Here is a 12004-nt window from a genome sequence, read left to right on the forward strand (position 1 = left end):
GATGTAACCGCCTTCCTGCGCCGCCTCCGCGGGCGGCCCGGCCAGGGCGGGGGCTCCCGCGGTGCCTTCTTAAGACGAGGGCATGCGGCAAGAAGGATTTCTGTGACTATTTTGAACTGTGGCGATCTCGGAAAGGTTTTGTTTGCCGGCGAACGCCAATCGCAAACAGCCTCACTGCTCTTTGAGTTATAAGTGTATGCAAATCATCATATAATTAAGTTCTTCCTCTAGTCCTTTCACGCCGAAAAAGTGGAGTTTTTCTGGCATGCTGTCATAACTTTCAGTTTTATTGGGTTCTGGTGTTTGGTTGGTTTTGTTTGGGGTTTTTAAAAAATAATTTGGAGTATGTTGGTATATTCCATAGAATAACGTTGCAATTTAGTGTGGGTGTTTGGGATCTTGATCACATTTAGGGCACCTTAATTTGTTACTGAGGTAGGGGTGCAGTTCTCTTTAGATACCACTGCACTTATTCCCATACTTAAATACAGCTTAGCCAGGCTGCTGGGTCTTAGATCTGTTGAAATCATTCTAGGTGACTTATTTTTGAGACCGTTTTGTTAATACCTGTTGTGGTTCCTTCCTTTGTAGGTGGCTATGGCTACAGGACAGGTGCTATTTCAGCGGTTTTTTTATACCAAGTCTTTTGTGAAGCATTCCATGGAGGTAAGAAAATCTTAAAAGCTGTGTGCATGGCTCCAAACGTCATTCAACCTTTGATCCGTCTGGGCAAGCAGTCAGCTTAGATGTGATCAGTGTTGGTTACGAGCCAGTAAACTGATTGATCAGTGTGATTGCACAAAGCTACACAGTATTAGTTCTGGTTTTTAGTATTTCCTTCTTTTACTACCACTTTTTCTTGTTATCCCTGTGTTGGAGGAGATAAGCTCCTGATTTGAGCAAAACATCAGCCAGGCTCTGCTCTGGGATGGCCAATGCCAGGACAAGGGGCAATGGGAGCAAACTGGAGCACAGGAGGCTCAAGCTGAAGATGAGGCCAAAGTTTGTCAGTGTGAGGGTTCTGGAGCATGGCCCAGGCTGCCCAGAGAGGTTGTGGAGTCTCCTTGTGTGGAGACACCCAAAGCCGTGGCCGTGTTCCTGTGTGACTGCTCTGGTGACCCTGCTCTGGCAGGGGTTGCACTGGGGGAGCTTTCCAGGGCCCTTCCAACTCCTGACATTCTGTGGTCAGCATCTTGCCATGCTTGCGTTTCAGCACGTGTCGATGGCCTGCGTTCACCTGGCATCCAAAATCGAAGAAGCCCCGAGGCGCATCCGGGACGTCATTAACGTGTTCCATCGTCTCCGACACATACGGGAGAAAAAGTAAGCTTGGACTTGGAAAGAATAATTCGTGTTGTATTTGAGTTGTTAAACTTCATGGGCCCGTGAAAATATGGTTCCCTGTTTCACAAATTGGGGAACATCTGGAAGAGACCTCACGGAGGAGAAAAGTGAATCGTGAAGTAAATGTTTTTGGTAGATAAATGGCGATGTCTCTTTTTTTAATTAGACAAACACGAGTTAACCTGCATGTGAGCACACTTTTGAGGTTAAGATTGTCTTCTTTGGAACTTGACATTGTCTTGCAGAAAACCTGTGCCTCTGATACTGGATCAAGAATACGTGAACCTGAAGAATCAGATTATTAAGGCAGAAAGAAGAGTGTTAAAGGAGTTGGGATTCTGTGTCCATGTAAAGCACCCTCATAAGGTTGGTACTGTATAAGTTACCTTTATAATCAGTGTTTTGTATTCAAATGCTTTGAGTAGACAGCAGCACTGCATGGAAGGTGTATGATCCGTAGTGATAACAGTAGGTAATTCACTGAAAGGTGCTGCTTATGATCCTGGTGTCTTCTTTCTCAGTGAAGAGATGCTCTCTAGTTGGTCTTGTGTCACTGCTGACCGACGGCTGGAGGTGGATGCAGATCCTAAGTATTCCTTGAAGTCAAATTGAATAAGTAGGTAGCTTTGGTGTTAGATTTTTAAAGCAGGGAGGAGTTAGGAGTCCTAGGGTTATGGTATCCTGTTATCAGAAACACTGTGTCACCGTCACTCCTTGTGCAAACGTGCTGAGGTTATTGAACCTGGATGAACTTGTTAGCAGTGTTTTATGTTCTAAAAGTACACTCAGATGGGAACCACTTAAATATTGAGAGCTTTCCCATTTCTAGTCAAGTATCAGACTAGGATGATCCTTGGAGGACGTAGTTGCTGCAGATGTTCAAGTTGATGTCTTAGTAGCGTTATGCCTGAAGTAGCTGAGTGTGGTAGAAGAACCTCCTGCTTCTGTGGCAGCAGAACTCACGCTCTTGCTCTTCCTTCCTCTAAAAACTCTGCTGTGTAAAGGTCTTTTTGAGCCTGCTTGACTCGCAGAATTCACTCCTGCTGTCAGTACCCCAGAGGACAGTTGTACTTGTTTGTTAATGGATACGAGTTTCTGCTATTGGCCTTTTTACCTGCATCCTTGTTTTCTTTCCAAACCTAAGGAAAAAAACCCAGACCTGAGCAAAGCAGTAACACACAACACATTAGATCTGTTCTCTGCAAATCCCGTTACGCTTCTGTTACTGCTTATTGCAGCTGGCAATGTTCTCTCCCAGGTTACAGGGAGATCCCAAAAAAGAACCCAGACCTGAGTAAAGCAGTAACACACAACACGTTAGATCTGTTCTCTGCAAATCCTGTTACGCTTCTGTTACTGCTTATTGCAGCTGGTAATGTTCTCTCCCAGGTTACAGGGAGATCCCAAAAAGGCATTGTGAATTGTGTAGGAGAACGTACTTAGCTTGAAAGCAGTTGGAGACGAGACATCTAGATCGGTAGCGTGGTGACTGAGCTCAGAAGATGGAGAGCTAGGAAGGTCAGAGCCCACTGAGTGTCAACTCCTGCAAACGTTTGCACTGGAGAGCAGGAGCGGTGTGGATGAGCTCTGGGGAAGTTGCCAGTGCTCCCGTGTGGAGTGTTTTAGAACTTGACTAACATGCCTCATGGATGTCCCTCTGAAATAAGCAGGTGGCTCTCAAGATTCCTGTTAATAACTCCATAACCCGTATCTTCCAGATAATCGTTATGTACCTTCAGGTATTAGAATGTGAACGTAACCAACACCTGGTCCAGACGTCATGGTAAGTTGATTTTCTTTGTTTTAAGAGACCAGCAGGGACAGTAGCAGAAATATGTCACTTGAGGCACTCTGGGCAGCATTGCTCAGAAATGATTGTGGGCCACGCCAGACAGCTCCAGTGTTTCTTGGCGTGCCCCAAACTACCCCAATGTTGATCGGCCTCTTAAGTTAGAGGCACTGTTTTAATGGTAAGGTAGCTTTCCACCCCGACTTCTCACTTCCCTCCTCTCTGCTTTCATTTTTCAGCCGAAGGGAAACTGTTGAGTGGGTTACAGGGTTTTTCTTGGGGTTTGTTCTCTGGGGAAGATTCTGTGTAGTTAAAGCCTGTTACCAGTGCTGGGTAATAGCTTTTGCCAGGGCTTGAGCTTGATTACGGGTGTATCAAACTCAGCTCTGAAATTTTTTACCTCTATGGATAATGCAAGGTATCACTTCTAAGACTGGAGAAACTCAGTGCTTTCGTGTTTGCCAAGAAATGTCCTCTGCTTTGTCATTACAGTAAAGATTTGCTTGGGGATGGGAAGCTTATGTAAATTTCTAGGTCTTAAACTGAACAAATAAAGAAATAATGCTTTTAAACAATAACACTTTTTAACTATACTGTGGTTTAAAAACCTTGAGTGAATCCAAAGATCATATTTCTGCTGACTGAACTGTCTGGTACTGTGAGCTGTGTGTAGAGAACCAGTTTTGACTTTTCTTTTCTGTACTCTTTTAATCAAAGGGTAGCCTCTGAGGGTAAGTGACTAAGACTTCTCCTCTGCTGCCCAAGCGCTATGGTGCAGGGATAGCTGCCGTCTTCAGTCAAACCAAAGCAGGCTCTACACAGAGAAGGCTGACTCTAGACAGGTGGTATATACACCATAGTATAGTAACTGGCCAACTGCTGCTTGTGCTTATCCTTTTTGACTTTTATTTTGATTGTGCATTTGGACTGTTGTACAAGGTTATAACCTGATTGTTGAGCTTCTGAACTATTTTTAATGTTCTATTCTTATATAAATGCTGTATTCTTAAAGGATAAAGTAAATTAAGGTGGGATTTGAGTCTTAAAGGGATGAATTACGACAACAGAAACTGAAATCTAGTTTTCACGTGTAAACTAGTTAAACATTTAAGTAGATGTGTGAGGCTTGAAGCCAAATGTAATACTTGGGACTTAGAGAAACTTCCTGCTGCCAGATTTGCCAGTACCATTGCATGAAGTATTGAACGTGAGTTCTGGACCATTCATTACCAGTTTTCTGCTTGTTCTGAAAGGAGGGGAGGTGGGGGGGAGGGAGGGAGGGAGGAAGTTACCCCCATTGAGGAGTGGTTCAGCTGTTAACATAACCGTGTACTGATGCTTGTTGCTTCCAGTACCTGAAAACTGGTGGATATCCAGTATAACTGTTTTTTGAAATGTGCATTTTTACAACATTACCTTTTTCTTAAAAAAAACATTGTGACAAGGATTCATTTCCTCACGTGTCTCATTCTGAGCCCACAGGGAAAGTGTGCAGAGGCCAAACTTGGAAGCGGGCATGTTTTTCAATTTGGCACATTAGGAAAAGGCTGTGTGAGTTCCAGATGTGTGAAGTACCGCTTTTCTTTATCGCTTCCTTTGCCAAAAGGTTTGTGCTCTCTTTGTAGTGGGACAAGAACGGTCGGTTTTGCAGCTCCTTTCTCCCAGGAAGATGAGCTGCTCTTTAGCTTTTGCTTCTCTGGGCTTGCTCTTCGTGTTAACGGGAGCGTAAGACACCTGGGGCAGGTGGGAGCTTAATGCTCTTGGGATTCAAGTTCTGTCCTGTGTGAACTGGTTACAGGTGTTTGGACTGTGGTCTCTGGATGTCTTGGGGCGTAGTGAATCCTTGTGTACTGGGTACCCACGTGGTAAATTGCTATTTCAGAAAGCATTCTTTTTTAGGACTTTCCTAGATCTTTTTAAGCCCATCAGCTGACAGATTCAGAGGAAGTTACTTTGTGTATTTAAGATTTAAAAGAATAATGCTTATGTGTACTGACTGGAATATATGCAATATTTTACAGTTTTCTCATTCTGTGAATATTCGTTTTAAGCAACCTTACTGAAATGGGACAATTTGGAAACCGTATTTCATGTGCCAAAGAGGAGATCTGCCTGAATACTGAGTATTCTCCTGAACTGATGTTCCCAAACACCCCGATTCCTTCTATGGCTGCTTTTTGGATCAAAAAGAACTCAATTCTGGATGGAAAAGAATGCGTCTGAAGGAAAAGGGACCCCTTAAATCTCCAGTGGAAGCGGACACGTGCTGAAGAGGACTGCTTTTTCATGGGAGAACTGCTACAGGAGCTGCAGCTTTCAGCAAACCATTTGGTTCAGCCCTATTGTAGAGAAACATGTGACCCTAAAAATAATCTCTAACTGAGTACTTCAGATTTATATTGTATGTTGTCTTGATGAAAAGAACTTGTCCATTGCATGAGAGCAGGCCAGTAGAGATCCAGAAGGAAAAGTGAAGTTAAAATTGGTTCTCTTTTCACAACTGAATTCTCAGCAGCCAGTCAGTCAAACAGACTTAATTTGTCACACGTCCCTCCCCTCGAGGGATTTTAGAATTAATTTTTTCTAGTGAAGTCATTTAACATTTCTTTAAATTTCCAGGAGTGTAATGTTGAAGCCTAGTAACTGAATACAGAAAGAAATAGTCCTTGTAGAAATAAAAACAAAACAGAAACGCCCCACCAAACAACTTAGCAGGGCCGTGTAACGTTGCTGGTATCCTGTCTTTCAGGAATTACATGAACGACAGCCTGAGAACAGATGTCTTTGTAAGGTTCCAGCCAGAAAGCATTGCCTGTGCATGCATTTACCTTGCAGCTAGGACACTGGAGGTGAGCGTTGCAGTTGCATTGATTGCAAGGTTGTTGGGTGTTTTAATAGAAGCAGAAAACTGAGCGTGTCTTCCCCTCCCTTTCAGATCCCACTTCCTAATCGTCCACACTGGTTTTTGCTCTTTGGAGCGACGGAGGAAGAGATTCAAGAAATCTGCATAAAAATTTTGCAGCTCTACACTCGGAAAAAGGTTTGTGTCTTCATGTTGTGAACCTTCACTTAGAGCTGCTGCTTAGAGCATGAGTTGGGAAACCTCGCCCCATTTGAGATGAGCTGTGAGCCTGGCACATCACATGGAACAGGGCAGTAGTCACAGTGCCTGGGTCTCTTCAGGTTCTTCACGCCCCTACCCCTATAAGTGAGTAAGGAGGAAGTCCAGTTTACTGAGCTTTGTCATAAGTGGTGCTCCTGTGTTCACAGGTTGATTTATCTGACCTGGAAAGTAAAGTAGAAAAGAAGAAGTTAGCTATTGAAGAGGCCAAAGCACAAGCTAAAGGTCTAGTACCCGAGGGAGCCCCAAGTTTGGATAACACATCAGGATTTTCCCCTATTCCGAAAAATGGTAGGTAGTGGCTGACTTGTTTTTAATAACTCTCTTTCATCTTAAATGTATATTTACCCTTTGGGGATGCATATACAGTATGGTTTGTTGTTTGGCTTTTTAAGCTGGCTTCTAGCAACTATTCAAATGACAGAGTTTGAATAGCATTGTAGCTTTGTAATATCTTGATACCGATAAAGTCTGCAATCAAATTAGTCCAAAATTAAGGCTTGTTTAAATCTGTATGGTACAGGGACACGTTAGAGCATAGATATGATTAGGAACTCTGGCAGAAGTAGTATTTTGGGGGGACGGTGGGGAATATTTTCCTGCTTGCTTGATCTAAAGTTTCCAGTCTGGTGCATATCTTGCTTGGAAGAGAACATTTACAGTTTACCTTTAAAAAGATCCTGATTAATTGGCAGGAGAAGGAAGTTGCTGTCCTGCCTTCTCCAAGTGGCTTTGAAAGCCGCGTGTGACTGCTGCAGTGAGCTCCCTGGTGGTGCTTCAGTATTTAGGCAGAAGGGTTTCAGATTAACTTCTGCCTTCTGTGAGCTTCCTCAGATCTTCCTGTGGGTGGTTTTCTGCTGCATGTGTGCACATATATGCAAAGTACACATATACAGTACTGAGGATTACAGAGATGATGAAACGGGGCGAGGGGAGGCTTCGGTGCTTCTTTCAGTCACTACCCGTACTTCCAAAGTAAGGTGACAAAGGATTTTTTTCTCTAGAGTCTCCAAAAGAGGTTAAAGGAAACAAACCTTCACCACTACCTGTTCAGGCGATGAAGAACGCTAAAAGGAAAACAGAGGGAGCAAAAAGAATGAGTTCCAACAGCCCAGTAAATGGGTAAGGCTTGCGTAATGGAGAAGCTTATTTTTTCCCATTACTGCTTTGAACAAAGTAACTTACTGGTTATTGTCTCTTGCAGCGTTCAGAAAGGAAGAGAAAGCAGAAGTCGAAGTGGGAGTAGAGATCAGAGCTACTCAAGGTCTCCATCCAGATCCGCATCCCCTAAGCACAGGTATGTGGTGTTGTAAAAGAAGGGCGTGCATTAACTCCAGGTATGGATGTTTTGGTGACAGTATTGCTGCAACTGAAGTAGGAGAAGTGGTTTTACCTCATTGTTGGCAGCACTTTGCACCTGACACTTACACCTGGCTATTCACTCACTTTTTCTAAGTAGCAAAGGAAAAAAGCTTTCAACATGACTACTATACTCCAAGTGGATTTGAGTTTCTAAAAATCAGCAAGCAGATGTGATCAAGTCTGGGACACAAGATTGGTTTTCATGGGATACTGAGCAAGAGAATGCAGAATCCAGGGCCTCATCTCAAACTGTGCTTGTGCATCTTGGCTCTATAAGTGAGAAGCACTTGTCTATGTGGCACTTAAAGTGTGTCTGTATGTACTGTGACTACATTTAGACACTGACAGCACTGTAGAGTAATTCTGTTGGTTAAGAAAATCATACACTTTCTCTCCTGTCCTTTTCCCATAGGAAAAGTGAAAGTTACTCCACCTCAAGCGGTTCCAAGTCCCACAGCCGTTCTAGGAGCCGCAGTGACTCTCCTCCAAGACAGTTCAACCACGGTTCCAGCTACAAAGCGTCCAAAGTGAGAAGTTACAAGAAATCAAAAGACTACAAATACTCAACACACAAACCACGGAAATCCCGTAGCAGGAGCTCATCCCGTTCCAGGAGCCGATCCCGGGAGCGCTCTGACCATTCGGGGAAGTACAAGAAGAAGAGTCACTACTATAGAAACCACAGGCACGAGCGTTCACGCTCCTATGAGCGAGCGAGCCATCGCTATGACCGAGACCATCCCGGCCACAGCAGGCACAGGCGATGAATAAAGCCAGAAGTTCTTTCCTTTGGAATTTAAGCAGTGGAGCTCTTTCCCCATCAGTCTTTGCGGCGTGGGGTTAACCTGGCTTGTAAACCACCTGGCTTGAATAATGTCTATCCTGCTGGCCATTCTGTACTTGCTATCACGAACCCAAAGGAAAGATGCTAACGGGACAGGACGATGTGAAAGACTTGCTCTGATAAATGTCTTGGTGACTGGAGTGTCACCGAGTGACACTGCAGAACTGATCTCTGGATGCTCCTATGCCTGCTCTTTAGTAACTCGCGAACCGTAGTGCAGTGGAGTGGTATTTGGGACTTCCAGTTCTGCACGCAGGACCTCCACGGCTCAGTAACGGCAATGCTGTGCGGAGCGTCCTTCCCTGTGGAACTGGAAGGCTCAAGACAGTTCTTAAAACCATTGGAGTGGCTTGGTGCTAACAAAGCTGTCTTTTCATACTGACTCGATTTATGTTGTACAAATGTAAGGTGACTTTTTTTTTAGAACTGTTGCCTATATTAGGTTATACGTGTATATATATTTTGCAGTGTTACAGTACAGTATGGGAATACGGCCTTACTAGCCTTTACACTTTATCCACAATGTAAATAAGCATTTGTTTAATACAGGTGGAAGATATATACAGAACATTCAAAACTTGAATTCTATCGAAAGACTTGTGTAGAAAATTCTGATAAATGTGAAAGTATTTAGCTCTGTGTATTGAGAGTAGTATATTTTTATCTGTGCAATGCTGTGTGCAGGCCACCAGCTCATAAGACATTTCCTATATATACATTTTAAGTGGTTTGGAATTCTTTACTCAGGATCTTTGACACTGAAGAATTAGTAGTTTGTCAATCTGCATGCTTGTTGAAGAACAGAGCATTTAAAAGGAAAAAAAAAACCTAGCGACAACCCCACAGCCCAGTAGTATCAGTTCTAGTGGTATATCTGAGCTGTTACTCTCATGCTCCCTAATTTCATTAAAGTATTTGATTTTCTATTAAATTTACTTGAAAGTAGTTTCTTATGAGCTGTACCACTCTGCCTACTCATAAGGAAAGAAATTTGGTGCTAAATGAAGAGACTATCAAACCGAGCAGATCTGAGACTGGCCTAAGCTGTTTCACCCTGAATATGGGCACAGTCGAGTTGTGCTGGGCTGACCCCGGAGGAGCAGAGCGGGGTGCTCTGTGTGAGGTGGGGTGCTGTGCTGTGTGAGGTAGGGGTGCTGTTTCAACCTTCCGAGCTCCGAGTAGATCTCGTGAGGAACGCTGCCTGCTGGTGAAACTTTCCTGTCCACTCCCAGGGAAACAAGATGCCTGACGTTTTTCAGGTGTCTCAATGTGACAGGGACTTTGCCAATGCTTTTCAATCCAAACCAATCTCATGGCAGACTTCTTAATTTCTAATGCGGAGGCAAGGCAGCTGAAAGGATTTGCAGCCAGCCTGCCTGTTGCCAACCTCTGGTCTACAGACTTCCTGAGCTGGAGGTTGTGGAGGATTATTCTGTGTGGATGTTTTTGAGAATTTGGCTGATCTTTGTTTGCAGTAAGTGATCCTTTTGACCTCTGCAGCTCCCTCTTGACATTTTGTTCCCCAAGAGGATTGACTGCTTTACACAACACATTGCCTGTTCTCAGTACACTGTTGCTGGATGTGTCAGTGGGTGCCCCTCTTTCCTGTGCAAAGGGAAGACTGACTTATTTCCTGGTCACTTTGCAGCAGCAGTTGCTGGTTTGCAGTTCTTTACCGTAGCTGTGATTACATTTCAGCTGAGAAAAGACAACTCAGAGATAGGCAGCAGAGAGAAGGAAAGCTCCTTGGAGCTTCAGCAGAGCACTGCTGGGGGATGTACGTTCATCAGTACCCAAATTGGTGAGCTGTCTGCCTAACTTGACCTTTCCATACAGATGGAAACTAATTATTTCATACTTGGTATGCTCAGTAATTGAGAAGTCAAAGTGTTAAAAGTAGCCCAGACATAATGTGGTGCAAAAAGTAACTTTGATGTATTCAAATACGAACAACCTGAAGTCGCAATGTTCTCTAGAAAGTTGCCATGTTAAATCTTTCTGATTCTTGCTACCTGTGTATTACGTGGAGCAGGTCAGCCTCCAGTGTCTGTTTACCAGTTCCAGTTTGAAGAGGTAGTTGGTGTTTCCCTGTTTAATCACTTCATTCTGCTCCAGATACTTCCAGAATTGCCTCTTGTCCAGTTCCTGAGGTTAGCAGCATGGGGAGGCAGGTTTCACAGCTGCAGCCTCCTCCAGAAAGGAGGAATTACCTTAGCTGAGCGTCCATTCTGGTAGCTACAGATGTGACCTTCCTCCAGTGCAAGCAGCACGGACAAGGATGAAGGTAAGACACAGGCAACGTACGCTTTTCTGCTTGAACATAACGTCACTTGCCATAAAAACCAGCATCTGTGCTCTGTGAGCTACTGTGCTTATGTGCAGTGCTGAATAAACAGTAATTACTTCTAGGACATACGTTAAAATGTGGAGAGGAAAAAACAAGGGAGGAAGTGCGTGTATTTTTACATTAAAGTGGTTTGGTTCCAACCCAAAAGGGATTCGATCACAGGATTGAAAGACGTCCTGTTCTAGAAGAGAACAATCTGTCTTCACCAGCAAAAAGCCCAGCACAGCATCTTGGCAGCGAGGTGGGGTTGGGAGGAGATGATTAAGAGTCGCTAGAGGAAGTGTGAGAGAAAACTGCTGAAATGTGGGGGCTGATTTGTTGGGTGGGAGCAGATGCACCTCTGTTTGATAGAGGTGTCCCTGGTTTCACGGTCTGGCGATGCGGCACGCGACCGTAAGGGCAGGCAAATGTTGCTGTGTTTTACTTTGCTCAGGAAGCCCTCGATTAAAGAGTTGCCAGGTGTATTTGGTAACTCCAGGGGAACTCAACAAACAAGTAGTTTTTCAGCATTTACTGTGCTGAGTGCTAGGAGCTGTAGTATCTGTTCACCCTTCACTCTGAAAATAACTGGATCAGCATTTCAAAGCGGTCATTCCAGAGATAAAATGGAAGCTCTTTGTAGTGGTCAACTTGGAAACCTTTGAATGAAATCCTTATTTTCTCAAATCTGGGAATCGTGGGCATGCTGTTAGTTTAGGCACCTCTGCAGTTGATACCAAATGTAACATCTGTGCTTTATCACAGAAAAATTGTTTTTATTTCACTGACTCTATCAAGACAACACTGAAGAAACCCCAAAATAGGCTGGGCTTTATCACAGAATCGCTCGGTTGGAAAAGCCCTCTGAGATCATCACGTCCAACCGTTCCTGTCTACCCCCTAAACCATATCCCTAAGTACCTCGTCTACCCGCTCTTTAAACACATCCAGGGATGGTGACTCCACCACCTCCCTGGGCAGCCTGTTCCAGCTTCTGACGACCCTCTCAGTAAAGAACTTCCTCCTTATCTCTAACCTGAACCTCCCTTGGCACAGCTTGGTGCTGTTTCCCCTTGTTCTATCCCCCATCACCTGAGAGAAGAGCCCAGCACCCACCTCTCTACAAGCTCCCTTGAGGCAGTTGTAGGTGGTGATGAGGTCTCCCCTCAGCCTTCTCTTCTCCAGGCTAAACAAGCCCAGTTCCCTCAGCTGCTCCTC

At 44.2% G+C, this 12004-nt stretch overlaps 1 protein-coding gene across 1 annotated transcript; it reads left to right on the forward strand.

The window, feature by feature from the left end:
- Positions 1-594: 594 nt before the first annotated feature.
- On the forward strand, positions 595-9391 carry CCNL2 (cyclin L2). Its single transcript, XM_010186795.1, has 10 exons — positions 595-666; positions 1214-1323; positions 1590-1710; positions 3063-3127; positions 5883-5982; positions 6069-6173; positions 6404-6545; positions 7259-7376; positions 7459-7551; positions 8029-9391. Exons 1-10 carry the CDS (start codon positions 598-600, stop codon positions 8381-8383), a joined length of 1278 nt encoding a protein of 425 aa, XP_010185097.1. The 5' UTR covers positions 595-597; the 3' UTR covers positions 8384-9391.
- Positions 9392-12004: the final 2613 nt, after the last annotated feature.

This window comes from Mesitornis unicolor, unplaced genomic scaffold (assembly GCF_000695765.1).
Source record: "Mesitornis unicolor isolate BGI_N332 unplaced genomic scaffold, ASM69576v1 scaffold6246, whole genome shotgun sequence".
NCBI classification, from domain to species: Eukaryota; Metazoa; Chordata; class Aves; order Mesitornithiformes; family Mesitornithidae; genus Mesitornis; species Mesitornis unicolor.

What these genes read in the sequence shown, in the direction of transcription:
- CCNL2 (XM_010186795.1), top strand. Translation starts at nt 598, where the DNA reads ATGGCTACAGGACAGGTGCTATTTCAGCGGTTTTTTTATACCAAGTCT. An exon ending in TTGTGAAGCATTCCATGGAG is followed by an intron (nt 667 to 1,213) that starts GTAAGAAAATCT and finishes CTTGCGTTTCAG; the next exon opens with CACGTGTCGATGGCCTGCGT. An exon ending in TTGCAGCTAGGACACTGGAG is followed by an intron (nt 5,983 to 6,068) that starts GTGAGCGTTGCA and finishes CCTCCCTTTCAG; the next exon opens with ATCCCACTTCCTAATCGTCC.